This window comes from Mytilus edulis, chromosome 7, assembly GCF_963676685.1.
Source record: "Mytilus edulis chromosome 7, xbMytEdul2.2, whole genome shotgun sequence".
In the NCBI taxonomy this organism is placed as follows: Eukaryota; Metazoa; Mollusca; class Bivalvia; order Mytilida; family Mytilidae; genus Mytilus; species Mytilus edulis.
The window spans coordinates 58,211,528-58,229,044 of record NC_092350.1 but is presented as its reverse complement, the minus strand read 5'-3'; the positions used below and the strand labels follow the sequence as shown (position 1 = coordinate 58,229,044).

The window sequence follows — 17,517 nt, the reverse complement described above, 5'->3', positions numbered from 1 at the left end:
AGGTACCAGAGTTTCCCATAACAGTTAATTTAGATACACTCGAGCAAATTTACAGTTTATTTATACTTTATACTGTCATGGGATACTCTCGTATCTTATTATGTTGTTCAATAACATTCGGAACCTTTGATTCAGGAACCGGATTTAAAGTTGTCGCCCATACAATACTTCCTTCAATTAAGAATCAAAATAAGACGAATCGACGATGGTATTTTCCTGTTTGTATTTTCCCCCATTTTCTTTTTGGCCAGTTGTTGACCGTTTTTATTGGACTTATCTAGACGTGTGAAACCGAATTCCGTTTGCACAAAACGTGTATTTTGTTATGTGGTATGTGTGCGGGATTGTCTTTCGGACTTTTGTTTTGGCCTGGAATATATATGTCATCGGATACGCTTAAAACCAAAGGTATATTATCATGTTGTATTTTAAAGACAAATGTATAGCATGTATAGTCAGCGATAAAATTCCCCGAAATGACAAAATTAATGTAAAACAATTTAACCGAGAAAACTAACGGCCTAATTAATGTACAAAATAATGAATGAAAAAACAAATACGTTACACAGCAACAAACGACAACCAATTACACAATTACAGGCTCCTTACTTTGGACAGGCACTTACAGAATGTGGCGGGGTTAAACTAGTTTGAAAGCGACAACCCTCCATCTAACCCTGACCAGTGGTGTAACAGTACAACATACTATATAAATCACTTAGTTGTTGCTATATGGCAGATATAGAAACTGTTTAACACGCTACAACTCAATATAACAAAATTTCAATACCACGCCACGTTTAAAGTTATTCGCTTCCATAGAAGCCAAGAAAAGATTTGCGGAAAGTTTCGTCAACAACGCTTGTCGTAAAATATCAAACAATCGGCAAATGTTCATGCTTCAACTCCTTGCTACAAGTGCAAGTCAGATTAAACCTCCGTTGCATTTGAATATTTCATTTATACGTATTGTATTGTATTGATCGGATGATTTTTTTTATCCAGTTTGGCGTTTTGAGTCGCATTTAACCTACGACATTTACATAATGTGAATGACGCCCTAAGCAAAAACATTCTTACCATTTAATTGGAGTGCCATTCGAAAGTACATTGTTACACATCATTTTTTCTAACTGGTTTTATCGATACCAAGCTTGGCCTGTTAAATAACCGATGATGAACCATTCCTAATCGTACCAGTCTATATTCCTATTTTTTGTGATGCAATCATAGAGGTTTTTTTCTTCATAATTTGCCTAAGTATGAAGACATATTCAATTCCGTTATGCATAAAACTAGAAAAATAGCCAACACTGTCTACCTTTTAGTCAGAATCATATGTCCCGATACATTGATATGTCGCCTAAAACTGTTAATTCTTTTTTTAAGAAGAAAGCAATTTTCATGTCCATGGGTCTTATTAATTAACTGTTTATCAAACTTGGAAGAATTAAATATATCGTGAATTGTCTACTGAATGAAAAAATAGCCTCAAATACATATCTGAAAACCTTCCTGAATTTTGTTCCTGAAAGATTTTAAACTTCGTACTTTATTTTACATATTTACTTTTATTCGAGCGTTTTTGATTAGTCTTCTGTAGACAAACGTGAGATTGACTTAAAAAATTATATATTTTTTTTAACTTGAACGTGAAATTCATAAGACACATAGGTGTAAGTACAAGTAAGGTTGAACTGTCTTTTTGGCGTATCGTACACTGTAATCACTTCCTTTTTGACCGATTTCGTGGCTTGAAACTAGTATACCAACCAACCATGTCCTAATGTAATCGGATAGATAAAGGCAACAGTAGTATACCGCTATTCGAAAGTCATAAATCGATTGAGGGAAAACATATCCGGGTTACAAACTAAAACCGAGGAAAACACATCACATATAAAAGGAAAACAATGAAACAATAGAAACACTAAAGTGCAACAAAAAAAATAAACGACAATGTAATACACACCGAAACGAACTATAAGATAAAAACTGCCATTTTCTGACTTAGTACAAGACATTTTAAGAAAAAAATGGTGGATTGAACCTGGTTTTGTGTCTAGCCAAACCTCGCGCTTTTTTGAAAATATTAAATATAGAGTCATCTATATAGAGACATCTATCATTTACAACCGATTTGTGACTTTTTAACAGCGGTATACTACTGTTGCCTTTAAGTGTTTGCCCATATAACCAACCTTTGCTGTTAGCAAAATATGCCTTGTATAATCTACTAAAGATAATCTGTATATTTAATTTAATAACTGGTTTGTATGAAACTAAGAAACAGTGACATTCAAGGAACCAATTTAGATCTAAAATAGCTTATCATATATGAATATCTCAAAACAGACAGAGAGTGATTAGTATATGCCACCACCGACTAGCCAGTTATTAGTTATAAAACAAATTAGATTCAATGTCATTCAAACCGTATTGTCCTACATGTATTCGGAACTAAGGTGAACCAGAAGAAGTCATCTAAGTCAATTATTTTGCGTAACCAATAACAATCATGACAAATAATAATGTAATTGCAGATAGATTAGAACGCTTTAAAGAATTATGGTAATACGAGGCATCTGAGCATCAACGAAGGGGATATGGTAAGAGCCATGATTTGGCTTCTAAAATCAACAAAAAAAATAATATTATTAATAATAATAATATATTTATATTATTGATAATGAACAGCACTACTTAACTTTACCCTTTTGTAATGTTCAATTATGATGTAACCAAGGTGTCATACGTATGTTGCCATTCAACTGTTTTAGACCGAATTAATATGAGCAGCAACCTCATCAAGAAAGATATTGTAACATAGAAATAAGGAGATGTTGTATGATATCCAATGTGACAACTATCAACCAAAGACCATATGACGTGCATGTCAGCAATTATAGGTAAGCATACGCCTTCAATTGAGAGGAAATACAACACTGTATTATCGCCAATAAAAGGCCCCGACATGATGAAACACGAAAATATGAAACAATTCGATTAGGAAAACTATCATCCAAAACAATGGACGGCATTGATTAGATAATAGTGAGTTATATAATTATGTATTCATGTTTGATTACGTTGATAAAATCCTCCAATCTTAACGAGCAATCTGCTACTTATTGGATACTGATCAGAAGTATTTTATTTTACATTCAATTGATTTTTTGTGTGTTTGGTTTTTATATTTTTTACTTGCTTTTCGAAAGAAAAAAAAACGGAATTCTAACAGATTCTGAACTTTATTTGCATTTACGATTCTGTAGCTGCAGACATTACTGAAGAGATACCAATTGTGTTAAATGATATAGATAAAAGAGGGTCGAAAGATACCAGAGAGACAGTTAAACTCATAGATAAACTCCATGGCTAAAAAAGAAAAAGACAAACAGACAAATAATAGAACACAATACATAACATAGAACACTGAAGACTGAGCAACACAAACCCTATTAAAATAAGCTTTTCGTGTATAAATGATAGTAGGTAAGTTTTGTTAAATAAATTCTTTTAATTTTAATTCAATGGTTTCAATATATTATGTTCATTGTTACAAAATAACACATTTTTTTTAAATATAACATGATCAGTGTTATTTATAATTAACTGTCAATATCGAATTATTGTTATGTGTTCTCTTTTTGTCTGTTTATTCTCCAGCATCTGAAAAAGATATGATAAGATGTGGTATGAATGCTAATGAGACAACTCTCTATTCTAATTTGTAAAAGTTAACCATAAAAGGTCAAAGTACGGCCTTCGACATGGAGCCTTAACTCGCACCGAACAGGAAGCTTTTAAGGTATGTATACATGAGATGTCTTGTTTTCAACAGTTGTTCTTTAGTCGAAGAAAGAAGAAAGTGTATGTTCGCAAGGATATTCGCTATTCTGTTTCATAATAATAATTCCCTCTAGACTTTTAAACATTTAACGTTGGCAGTACTTTTCTTAAAAAACATATGAAAATATATCAAAGATTCAATAACATTTTCAGATAGTAATTTTGAAACTATATGTCATAAAAGTAGAAAAGAAAAGTCGGGGTAAACGGTGCGTCCATTCGTGTTTCGTTATGAAATATCAAATACACAAAACAAAAACTCTTGATATTCATTAGGGTTTTTTGAAAAATCAAAAACGAAAAAAAACCTTTTCTTTTCAATTTTGGTTTTCGAAAATCAAAAATGAAAAATCGAAAACCCTTTTGATATTTTTTTTTTATACATGTTATATTTCAAAACGAAAAACGAATGGACGCAAATATACACGGACCAGGATACAAAGAAATCTACGACCGCCATGAATTACTCCAACGTGATGTATTTGCTTATAAGCATCTGTGCACAAACAAGTATATTGCTATTTTTTTTTATTCTACATTGGCTAGATGTATAAGGTGAGGGTAGAGATCTCACAAAATATGTTTTATCCCTTTACATTTTGAGCCTTTTCTATACGAGAGACAAAAGATACTAAAAGACAGTCGAACTCATACAGTCAGGAACGACTGGCTTTTGTTTGTCTTGTATATGTTTTTTTTTTATATTACTTCATTTATATGTTTTGGAGTCGAGTGTGACGTCTATTTTCACTGAACTTGAACACAATTTTATTTAGGGACCATCTTATGACCACCTCCGGGTGTATTCTCACGCTGCATTGAAGACTCATTTGTGGCCTTTGACTTTTGTCCACTCTTGGTCGGGTTGTGGTCTCCTAAACATTTTCATTTTCAATGTTATCTTGTCTAGATATCGATTTATTTCCCTCATGACGCTTTGAAAGTATCAGATATTTTGATGATCGATATTTCGAATAATGTTTACCAAGTGTAGAGACACATTTCAAACTTTTGTATGAACAATACATGTGGTAAAAAATAAGACTTATACCAATTTGAAATGCTAAATCTGGAGACATTTTTTTTTCATCCAACATATTTCTAATATTTGTACAAGAAAAAAAAAACACCTACGCGCTATGATTTTAGTTAAAAAGGTCAACAATGTTAACTTCTATACACATAATTGAATTATAGTCGCCTCTCTCTATTAAATAAAAATGATATATTTGATTGCGAATTGTAAGCTAAATATTAATTAGGAAATATATCATTGATATACTTACCACATGCACCAGTTCTGAGGAGAATATCATCAATGGCAATATCACCAATCGTTCCATCACCTCTGGTACTTATTATGGTGAACTATAAAAATAAAACAAAAATATTTCAAAATAGTATTGGCATACAATGTCACCCCCCTTCTTTTTTTTCTTATCCTTTTTTTTCTCACTTAAATTATTTATACTTGATAGTGTTTTGCGAACAGTACGCGAGAAAGGGCCCCAAAATGACTAGTGTAAATTTAATTCTAAGCCGAAAAACTAATGGTCTAATATTTATTAAAAAGAAGAGAAACGAGAAATACATATGAACCAGATCAATAAACAACAACCAATGAATAACAGAGGACTGACTTTAAACATGTTATAATAATGGAAATCAAATCTAAAGGGTACAGAAGGAAACTTTTCAATTATTTCTGTAAAAATCGTATTTTAAATAAGTTGCTTGTAAATAAGACGAATGTCCCAACCTAATCGGACTCATTTTTCAGTTATATTTCCTTATTGTATTCACTTGGAAAACGTGCTTTTGGATGTATTTTTGTGTGCTGCATTGCGTAGTTTTATGCTGGACAGTGTGTACCTAGATACTTCAAATTCTAAAGATCAAGAATATTAGTACAAATTATTCATGACGTTCTAGGTGCTTCTTTTACAAAGTGTCTGACGCAAAAAAAAAAGGTAAGTTAATACTGTCATATGTTTCACTTTCAATAATTCGGTGTTGGTACCAAAGAATATAAATGAATCTATAGTCATACTTACAACAGGATTACAATATTGTGGAATGTTTTCAGTATCATTTCTCCAATCATCGTGAGAAAAGCTTAATCCTCCTATGTATTTCCATACCCTTCTCAGGGTAGATCCTTTCTCCCCAGCTAAAAATTCTAATGTTCCAACGTGAGGCCCCATCATGTGGTACTTGAAGGACAGACAATAAGGACATGCTGCAATAATAAAGGTTATAATCAAAATACTATCAAGAGATCTATTTTAGTTGGTATTGAGATGTCTGCTGACAAGAATGCAAGAATTATTTGGAATTTTAGTTTCTTATTTGTCTCTTCTTTTTTGATTTTTTATTGACTGATACTACCAAAACATTGATATATTCTGATTCAGTATTTGCGATTCTTACAAATATCTTATGTAATATGAACCAACATAACGATAACCGTAATAAGTTGTAACCAAATACTGAAGAAAAAAACAATTCATATGTTTCATAATTCACCAGTTCAAAAAGATGTAGTTCTTCTAATTCATATGTGTGTGACGATAAAAAAAACTGTGAATTGTGCCAATATTGTATCGCTTTAAACTCGTTCTGACTGTTCAACAGTGAATGATATTTTCAAGAGACATTTTTTCATCATATCTATTTATTAAACATATTATAGGTTATGATATGGCATTTTCAATGTAGGCCTCGGTTTTAGCCCTATATTCCCATATCAAGTCAGAGGACAAAATGAGACCAAAGGCAAACCAAACCTTGACTTTCTGCCATAATTGACCAAGCAAACATGTACATATTAGTCCAAAATGTGTGATAAAGACATAAAATAGGAATTCCTCATTGTGCTTCTGAAATCCTCCTTTCGTAAATTACAGACGTAAATCGCAATTTATGTAATATCCGTTCCACAGAGGATAGCGGATATGTTAATATTGTCGTAACTGTAATCCTATCCCTTTTTCACGAATGTGACCTTCCAACTTATAATTGTTTCGGAGTTGTAGTCACTTGTACCACATAAAGAGCAGGATTTTCTCGCCCTTCCGGGGCACTTAGGAGCACTCCCAGTCTTTGTGGTTTCATGTTGCTTAGTCTTTATGATGTGTACTATTGTTTGTCTGGGTTATTTTTACACAATGGCGTGGCAAGTTACTTTTTAATTATTACTGGGATCCAGGAGACACAGCTGTGTAATAATACATTTCAATCCTAGTATCTATGATGAGTTTATTTATTATTACTACACAATTTGAAAATCAATTTTAACAAATAAACAAACAAAATGTTTTCGTAGTTGATTTCAAATTTGAGCAAAACGTCAACAAAATTATTTTGTAGTTGAAATTAAATTTGCACAAGAGTCAATACCGTATATAGCATTCACTTTCAATTTAGTAATATATGGCTACAAGAGTCAAAGGAACCAAAACAACACAGTTCTAACTCATACCACATGACCCAGGGTATTAGGAACGTCGAATCACTTCAGAAAATTACAAAAATAATTATTTCTAATAATAAAAGACAGTGATTACTAACGTCTACATCTCAATTAATAAGTCACCGTATGCTTGAGACGTATAAAAGAGTTAGCACTTAAAGTCAAGTTCCCCCAAATCAAAGTACGTCATATCCGGTTGCAAACGGAAAAGGTAAAATAAATATTCCTTTGAATTTGACAGTTGTAGGAAAATTAATCCTACATATCATTGCATTAAAAAAATGTCTTGGTCATAATCATATATCTTAAGTATTTCAAACCACCATTATTTTTTTAATTTATTGATTTCTATAGAATATTTTGGAAACTTAAATTTACATGTTGCTTGTACACATATAACAAAAACAAGTGACAATTAGATTGGTTAGCTTCCAGTGATAGTTTTTTTCTTATATGCAATTGAATGGTATGTGAATGTTTGTTTATAGTACTGGTTATGATAAAACTGGGCGAGTGTTTCTTTTTTTAAATCAAGAGTGCATTCTGGACATTTTGTTTGAAAAGTGCAAATTCAACGAAGACTAACAGGAGAAATTCAAAGTGGTTTTACACCTAAAGACGTCAGGGAAAAAAATCTAATTTGATAAGAACGGTAAAGGATATACATTATCATGAAAATCTGCATTTTCTGAGAGGGAAAATATTGTGTATAGTATATCAGTGACATAATGCTATTTTATAGTTCTCCTTGTCGTATAACTCACCTTGAGACTGTCAAACAAACCCTGACAAATCCTAACAAACCTTTGATGTTTTATATCAACTGGGATGATTTAGTTTGTTATTTCATGTCACGACATTACCTTCCCAGTGAAAAACGTTTTTTAAGATAAGTTCAATCGTATTTATTATTAATCTACAAATTAGGATCCTCTGGAAGAAACGATATTTTTTCAGAAATCACGAAAGTTGATATCCACAAAGTAAATAACTTCAACTATTATCGACCTTGAAAATCATGAGATTACTGTTTGGCATTCGCTCAGTTCTGACATTGCTGAAGTCATGTATATACCTTCAAGTCTGGAAGTACCTTCTTCGAGTAAGTCATTTTTTTTTGTAAACATAATTTTAAAAGAACGCCATTTCTGAACAAATGAACTTATGAAGATACCTGGTAAGTTAGTAGCTGCTGTTGTGAGTATAGCTGTAGTTCCATTTTCCCCATTATTGGCGTCTGTGTATAGGTAATGTGTTCCCTCGGCTGCTTCTAAGGGCCCAGTTCCCGCCGTGGTTGTACTACCCTGAAACATCAAGTTTAAACTTAATCAACAGTTAGATTTCCGTTTATCGTGTTTAAGGTTTAAAACGTGAACTAAAGAGAAAAACATAGTTTACATAGTGAGGACATAGACGTTAAAAAATGATAAACCGATAAATATACTTTTTTTAAGTAATACCAATCCGATGACAAAAGTAAAGACATGTAGATGCAATCATGTAGCTAGTTTTTAATTTGTATATATTTTTTGTATTTAATGATATTTTTGTCTTGTGTAGATAATGCACAGATTATTTCTTTTTCAATTACGTTATAAAAGAGATAATACTAGCCGTTGTAAGTGCCTTTAATTCAAAATAAAAATAAAAAAAACTGCGAAAAAACAAGGTATTAAATCATATAAGTACTAAATAAACTGACTTTAATGTGTGTTCTTCTGAAACTCGCCTAATGAAAAATGTAGAAATGAATACGAAGGGCGGGCAATATAATGAAGAATTTCAAAGATTTTTTTCATTTAGAAGTGGGTGTAGCATTTGTATTCGATCATTTTATTCCGAGTGTTAGCGAGTAGAAAAATACGAATATAAATGCCAAATCCATGGTTAAATGAAAACAAATCTACGGCTGCCATGAATTATTCCGATTCAAAAGGACAATTACGGTAATTTTATCAACTGTGAAAGCCGTATACAGATGGTTATGTTGAGCTGTTCCATTTTACCCCCGTATTTCAAATAAGAATTTTTATTATTTGCGCTTAGTGTAACACATTCATATGAATTATAAAATGAATCGTTATTTAGCTTCATCAACACAACAATGTTTGAAAGAATAGGCATTTAATACTAATTATGAATTCATCTGAACATATAATCGTGTATTCAGGAATCTGGATCTGTTTGCCCTGAATCACGTTCGCCCTAGTAGCTGTTCGCCTACTACCTGTTCGCCCAGGGTCTATTTGCCCTTTTGATTTAATTTTTATTCACTTGTTGTCTAATTTCATAATTTTAAAAAAGTATGCCAACGTTTGTAGAAATAAAATCGCCAAATATTTTTTTTACAAATTCATTTTATCTTTTGTAACCGAAAAAAAAGTAGGGAGTTTAAAGGGGTTGTTAGTCGGAATAGTCAATTTTGTTTGTTCATGCATCTGCACTAAACATAGCTATACTTTGATTTTACTGGCTGACATAAGTAGGTCGTCTTGTTAAAAAAAGATTTTGTGTAATCGCTTTTTGAGTTTAAATACTTATTTTGATATCGTTCGATTCTCATCTTGTCATCTATCACTGGTCGTAAATCGACCGGTTTTTTTTTTTTTGGTTTTTTTTTATAGAATGCAGAACCTGTCTTAAAACTTACAGTTTTATATGACCATACATAATCACCAAGGGTATCAAACTGAAAAACACATGAATGATCCTCAAATCCACAGCTGTAGTTTGCACTTCTACATAAATCTGTGCAAAAATAAATATAGATTAGGCATTAAAATGGACTAATTCTATTAGACTTCAAAATTAAGTCGTGGTTTTCGTTATGATAGCTTTCTCTTCACAGTTATCTTATTGTTTTGTTTTAGTTTGTCTATTATTTATTTTGATATAATTGAAACTAATAATTTATTATTAGAAAAAACAAAAACAATTATATTTGTTATCTTTTCATGACACAAAGTAAATACATGCACAGCAACACCACAAAAAAACACAAACAAAAAACAAATGAGCTGCAGAGGTGTAACTGTAGATTAAAAAACAAAGAACGGGATGAAATCGGTCATTTGAATCATGTAAAAAACCTGTCATGTAAGCAAAGTTGCACAGAGGTAGCCGTTATTAGGACGAGTTACTAAATGATTCCATTTCTGAATTTTTTTCAGATCACATAAATCAAATCGCGATGTGTTCAAATCGTTATGGTTCAAAAATTAGTTATAAAATAACGGGTTATAATCCCCAAACTTAGCAGAAATTATTAAATAACTTCTTACAATTTAATCTCATTCTTCCGGTGTATCCTTAATGATGGCTCAATTCAATTCACAAACACGTGAACTTCTCGCTTTTATTGGTGTTCTTGGAATTTGAGGACACCAACAAACTATCACACAAGTTGCTTACAATATGACATTGTTAAATTTAATTTACAGCATGATGTTTTTCCAATACATGCCTATGTTTGACTTCTGAATAGAAGGGACCAGAGCTATCGCATGTTTTCTGTGTTAACTTACTTGGACATTTATATATACAACATGGTCTTTCATTACAACATTTTCCCTTGTCTATCCATCCTTCACCAAACGCGTCATCACAAGCAACACCTTTTCTTGCACATTTACCATTTGAAGTCAGACAATTTCTAGTGAGTCCTAAATAGTAGAGTACTTAAATACAATGTGACATTGAAAGCTCGAAACTCTGCATTATACCATAAGAAATTAACATTTTTTAGGAAATAAACTGGATTTTAGTAGTCATTATCTTTAAGTAAAATTCTTCATTGCATTAATGACTTAAAAAAAAGGAACAATAGGTTCATATCGATTGAAAACAAAATCTCACTATACCGATTTTGTTTTTTAATTATAAGATGAATTCTTCATGTAAACAGCATTTTATTGTGATAAATTAATTGATTAATTGACAGAAACATTGAATTAAGTTTTTTTTACTCGAATTTGATTGAAGGAAACATTCGTTACATCAGTTTCAGAAAAACCCATATCGAGATGCCGGTAACTAAATAAAGGCAACAGTTGTTTACCACTGTACAATAGTCATTACTTGACTAAGCAAATACAAATCCAGGTAACAAACTTAAATCGAGATAAACACATCAACTCTGAGAGGAAAAAAAACAATAGAAACACTGAACTACAACAAATGCAAACGCCAATATACCTAGAAACGCAATATGTGATACTACTGCCATATTTCTGAAAAACAAAATGGTTGGTTACATCTGGTTTTTTGGATAGTCAAACCTCCCACTTATATCATGTTTATAATAATGTTGGCAAAATGTCCGTTAAAATGATAACCCTAGAAAAATGTATATCAATAAATAATATAATAGTACACTACAACATTTAAACCGCAGAATAACAACGGACACCTTCCGTGAATTTACGACAACCCACCAGGACACCACATACGAAATAAAAAAGCGAGTTTCACCTTCAGCTACGCTTATGTGCATTTTCCTATTGTGTCTTCAAACATTAACACTTGAAGACTTTTGTTTTGTATTCTACTTTATATGTCTCCTCACCTTTATTGTATACAAGTCTAATGGATTAAATTAACGTGCTCTTGCACATAAATAAAATTATGTATTGCTGTGAAATCATATTCAACTTAATATGCAAGCGGGACTGGTTTTGACTTTTGCCCCAAGATATTCTAAGTAGTGAACCTGTCACAAAATTACTTTTTGGCAGACAAAACAACAGTCCATACATCTTGTTTAGTCATTTGGTAATTTATTGAGTATGGTAAAGCTCATTGTTGAAGGCTGTACAGTGACCTATAGATGTTCATGTCTGTGTCATTTGGTCTCTTGTGGAGAGTTGTCTCATTGGCAATCATATCACATATTCTGTTTTATATAGTGTATGAGTAATAACACCCACCTCTTTAATAATTAACATAAACTGTTACTTACTTCCGCAATGAGAAACACGAATTGCGCAGAAGATGGTTACAATCAAACAACAACATTTCATCATGATACTGTAATACTAAAAGAGAAAATTTGTAAAAATGTGACAATTTGTAAACATCGATTATATATTGCTTCATATTTAGTAGCAAGTTTTGTTTAACTTGTATGCATTAGATGATAAATTTTGATTGCTAGCTTCAAGCTTCTAAAATATGCTGAAACTCAACTTCGAAGTCACTAATAAACAGCCGAACAGACGGTGTTTTTTTGTTGTTTTTTTTCTATAAAGGCACTTATTTATCCTTATGATTGAGTTGATTCAGATATATACACTATGTTCTAGGCTGCTCACAACAATGATATATGTCTTTATATGTGAACTTAACTTAACTTTCAGTACGCCTTAATATTACTCATTGCTTAAAAAAAGACATTGCAATATTTATTAATTTTTGTCAAATACTTTAATGCCTCTATGTGGGTTTTTCCTTTTTTTTTTTTTATCTTAATTTCAAATGTAATTTTGAAGGATTATTTCAGAATCAAATTTCCTGTTTTCTCTACCTACCCCTTGTTCTTTTATCTAACCCATATATTATGATATTCAAATGTGTTGTGATCAATTGATGTCGGCGGGGTGTTGTATAGCCGGCTATGCGGTATTAAGTTTTCTATTTATTTAACGCCGTAAAGTTTTTCATAATTGCTAAAATCCATTCATTAAAAAAATTATGGATCGTTGTCTCGTTGTCAATCATACCATATCTCCTTTTTTATTAAAGCTAGCTCTTAACAATCAAATTACTCATTGAAAGTGTATTGGCGGGTCATTGGACACGTATTTAAACAAGATACTCAAATGAGGATTATAGCCAAGTTTGGTTAAATTTGGCAAAGTAGATGCAAAAGGAGAAGATTTTTGTGAAAGTTAACGACGGACTACGGACGGACTACGCCGCCAAGTGATGAAAAAAAAAACACTTGGCCCACTGGCCCAATTGAGCATATAAAAAGATTTAGAACAGTTTTATTGTGTCAATAACCTTACGTTTATTTACATAATGGATATTTTTGTTTTCAGTGTCTAATAAACAGCTGCGCCATGAGCGCATGATACGCCCGACGTCTTGTGTGGAAGTTTTATGCAATAATCATAAATAGTTTCAGAGAAAGTTTTAAGCAATAACCATATATTGTTTTTGAGACACGGCGGGACATGTGAAACCCCCAACTCTGTTTTTTTTTCTTTTTTTTTTACAAAAACTAAATATCACTAAAATAAAATTCTGAATCAAAACCAAAAAGAATACAGATCTTTAGATTCATATAACAAAGAAGTGTGTAAAGTTTTAAGCAATAATCATAAATTATTTTTGAGATACGGCGCGACATGTAAACAAAACCTCCCCTGTTTAACAAAATACTCAATAACTCCAAAATAAAGTTTTGAATCATCACCAAAAAGTATACAGATCTTTAGATTAATATAACAAAGAAGTGTGTACAGTTTTAAGCAATAATTATAAATTGTTTTTGAGATATGGCACAATATGTAAAAAAAAAAACTCCCCTTTTTTTTTTACAAAATACTCAATAACTCGAAAATGAAATTTTGAATCATCACCAAAAAGTAAACAGATTTTCAGATTAATATAACAAAGACATGTGTAAAGTTTTAAGCAATAATCATAAATCGTTTTTGAGATATGGTGCGACATGTAAAAAAACCCTCCCCCTTTTTTACAAAATACTCAATAACTCAAAAATAAAATTTTGAATCATCACAAAAAGTATACAGATATTAAGATTAATATAACTAAGAAGTGTTTAAAGTTTTAAGCCATAATCGAGAATTGTTTTTGAGATACGGTGCGACATGTAAAAAAAAACACACCCCTGTGCCGTAACTCAAAAAGTTTTAATCTTATTTTCACCAAAAAGTATGCAGATCAGTTGACCATCATAAGAAACAACTATGTTAAGTTTCATGAAATTTGGATAAGTCGTTCTAAAGTTACGGTGCGACATGTTTACGCCGGACAGACAGACAGACGGACGGACGGACGGACACCGGACATTTGTATAACCATAATACGTCCCGTCAAAATTTTGACGGGCGTATAAAAATCTGAACAAACAACAAAAGCTGACAATTTCAGATCAGACGGATTTTCGTTTCTAAGAAAATAAATGAACACTTACCGCAATCTGTAATAGTAGACCTATGATAACAAGATAACTTGTTTAAGGGAAGTGGCTACTTAAATAGCAGATGCAATTAAAGTATCTAATCGAAGAATGCTGTAGGTGTGAAACAATAATTAGTGACATATGTTGTTTATCTTTGTTGAATTTTGCTGAATAGGCAAAATTTTGTTTGGGCGTGCAACATCTGTATTCTTATGCAAATCATTTTCACATCTTCAAATATATTTCACCTCAGCCAATTTTTACCTGTACGTGTAGTCTTTCAAACCAGAAAGACAATTTTAAAGTATGTATTTTTTTTAATTCCACAAAATGTGAATAAAATTGTACCAAATTTTACGTTTTAGATACAAGTCTTGTATTACAACTCCAGTTTCCGGTGCATGTCAAAACATGGAGATAGATAAAATAGAATTTTGTTCTGGACTCATTTTTTTCTGTTTGATTAAAAGGTAATGCTAAATTGAAACATATGTAAAGATTTAAAAACAAACTTGCATCTTTTGGGGGATATCAATCAAGGGAAGTGGAACGGTATCAAAATTACTGGAAGTGCTGCGGTCTACTAAAAACAGCAAGCAGAAACCAAAAAAAAATGTTTTGACTTCAGGGTTACGTAACTTTTCATTCTTCGTGGCTTGACCATCTTTTTATCAATTAAATCACAATTACACAGTATTACATACATGATATGAACATGATTTTTTTTCTGTAGCATTTTTTATTTTTTTATCTTCAAAGATCAGCTGTTTTGCATGTAAGCCTACGAAGCTGTTTACAAGACTGCAACCAGCATAGGATAATTTTTGTCATATGTTCACTGCAAAGAAGTACCTCATGTAGACTTTTCTGTCCCAAGATTGACAAAACATGATGATTTAAGGATTTTTAAAGAAGAAAAAAATCATTAGGTATCAAGTTAAGCTGACAAAATTGAAATCTGCAATCTTAAGTGTCGTTGATTAATAAACGTAATACTCTCTACGTTAGTTGATTTATTGATTGATTGGTAATCAACGCCACTTTCAGCACTATTTAGTTTTTTCGTGGCTGTCAACCATCGACATGCGGTATGAAAACTGACAATCCTAGTCAATTAAGATTGGAGTAGTGGCAGCTGGCACGTGAAGGATTTAACTTTACTCTTGAAAGGCTATTGATGCAGTAGTTTCACTACCTAGACCACTAAGCAAACTATGACGTCTACATTGTTAAATAAGATTAGACTAAGTTGATTCTAGTTATGATATCGCATATATCAATGCAATGGTATATTTATTGTTATGTTTGGTCCATTGTGAAATCCTAAATGTGTGATACACTGGTATTTATGTGAACTTTACAATATACATGTTCAGGAATCGACGAAATTACTGTCGTCCTTGACCTTTGTAAGTAAATTGTTTTAATTCGGCCAATTTCTACAGTGTCGGGATGAAATTTGAATCAGTGGAATCGATCTATATATATATTTATTAAAGGTATTAAGTCACATGACGTTGTAACGGTCAAGTGATTGTTTACTATAAACACGTGTGTGTGTTTATATCAAACACATGGTGTGTGTTTACGTTCAATTTGATTGGATGGCATATACCCGTATTGCCGGTTTTACGTGTATATGCCCTCATGATTTTCGTGAAAAGCATAATTAAGTATTACTTAAGAGGTAAGTTTGAGAAAATTAAGTTATTCGAAGTTTGCCTATAGTTCAACGTAGCAGCATTCGTTATTGTGGTATGTCTGACTCCGAGAAACTTCTAGATTCCGACCATGAATCTCTGCCAGCTGGTACTAGTGTACATTCGTTGCGTGATGGTATTTCTGCACATCATACTGGGAATAACGACTTGGTGGATACTTTCTCTCTGTTTAAAACCTATCTTGACGGGAAGATCGCTACTCTACACAAAGATTTGACAGTTGGCAACGAGAATTTTGCTACCAAACTCAAGCAGGAAGTTTCAGTTAAACTCAAAGGTGAGGGCAACCAGATATAATTCAACTTTAATTGTGAAATCATGGCCGACTTTGTTAAGCTCCAGAAGCGTATTCCTGATGAAGATACAGCATGTCTTAAATTGGTATCTGGAGCTATCCCTAAGGTTAAGAAGCGAAAGAAACTCATCCGCATTGCAGACAAATCTCCCGCAGGATGGAAAACCGTCCGTGAATATGAAAGCGACGACCTTGCCTTCGACTCTGAAGATGAGAAGCGCATTCGTTCTGCAGAAACCCGTGCCATCAGGAGTATTAAGGAAAAGAAAAGACCTCATCCTTATAGATCCGCTACAGCTACTGTTTCTGCTCCTTCTGCACCTATGCCTAATCAACATAACGTTAGACAAAACAACTACCAACAGCCGCCCTTTCGGACCGGCAGACAGAGGGAACCCTCATCTCATGACATCTGTTACAACTGCAACCAACTTGGTCACTGGCGAACTCAGTGCCCCCTCCTATTCAGTACTAAACCAGGTGTCCCAGGGACAACAAGGCTACAGAATTAATGATAAGTATTTTTATACTACTTTTTTAGATGAAAGTAATCTTTACGGACAGTTTGAACTGTTTATGTCACATGCAAAATATTTTGATAATATTGATATTTCATCTGTCGCAAAAGGGGTGAAATATAGTTTACGCAAGCACATACAATTTTGGAAACACATAGGTGCTAATGAATTCGTTATAAATACTATCAAAAGTGGATACGTTATTCCTTTTTTGCAGACTCCTACATCTATGTCATTTAAGAATAACAAAGCTTCTAATGTCCATTCTAAATTTGTAAATGAAGCAATTTCAGAATTACTTAATATCGGGTGTGTTATTGAAACTCCATTTCAACCATTTGTTGTAAGTCCGCTTAGTGTTGCAGTTCAAAGTTCGAGCAAAAAACGTCTGATTTTGGATTTAAGTGAACTGAATGTTTTTATTAAAAAAGAAAGAATAAAATTTGAAGACTGGAAAGTGGCTTTAAACTATTTCACAAAAGATTGCTATCAGTTTAAGTTTGATCTTAAGG

The 17,517-nt window shown here is 32.3% G+C and overlaps 2 protein-coding genes and 1 pseudogene across 8 annotated transcripts in view; 1 reads left to right on the top strand and 2 right to left on the bottom strand.

The window, feature by feature from the left end:
* Positions 1-17,517, bottom strand: part of LOC139481878 (MAM domain-containing glycosylphosphatidylinositol anchor protein 1-like) — a 111,841-nt gene that overhangs the window by 50,292 nt on the left and 44,032 nt on the right. The window lies entirely within an intron of this gene.
* Positions 1-17,517, bottom strand: part of LOC139481876 (MAM domain-containing glycosylphosphatidylinositol anchor protein 1-like) — a 52,677-nt gene that overhangs the window by 17,406 nt on the left and 17,754 nt on the right. For 4 of the 7 annotated variants that reach the window (XM_071265390.1, XM_071265387.1, XM_071265385.1 and 1 more), the window contains 5 exons: positions 12,282-12,357; positions 10,849-10,986; positions 9,975-10,072; positions 8,499-8,628; positions 5,907-6,091 (listed from right to left, as the gene is read on the bottom strand). In XM_071265390.1, the coding sequence (XP_071121491.1) occupies positions 5,907-6,091; positions 8,499-8,628; positions 9,975-10,072; positions 10,849-10,986; positions 12,282-12,345 (615 nt within the window). In that variant the 5' untranslated portion in view covers positions 12,346-12,357. Of the gene's footprint in view, positions 1-3,505; positions 3,673-5,138; positions 5,221-5,906; positions 6,092-8,498; positions 8,629-9,974; positions 10,073-10,848; positions 10,987-12,281; positions 12,358-14,483; positions 14,504-17,517 lie in introns of those variants that run through there. The other 3 variants (XM_071265392.1, XM_071265391.1, XM_071265386.1) reach the window with 3 other exon arrangements.
* Positions 16,184-17,139, top strand: LOC139483537 (uncharacterized; annotated as a pseudogene).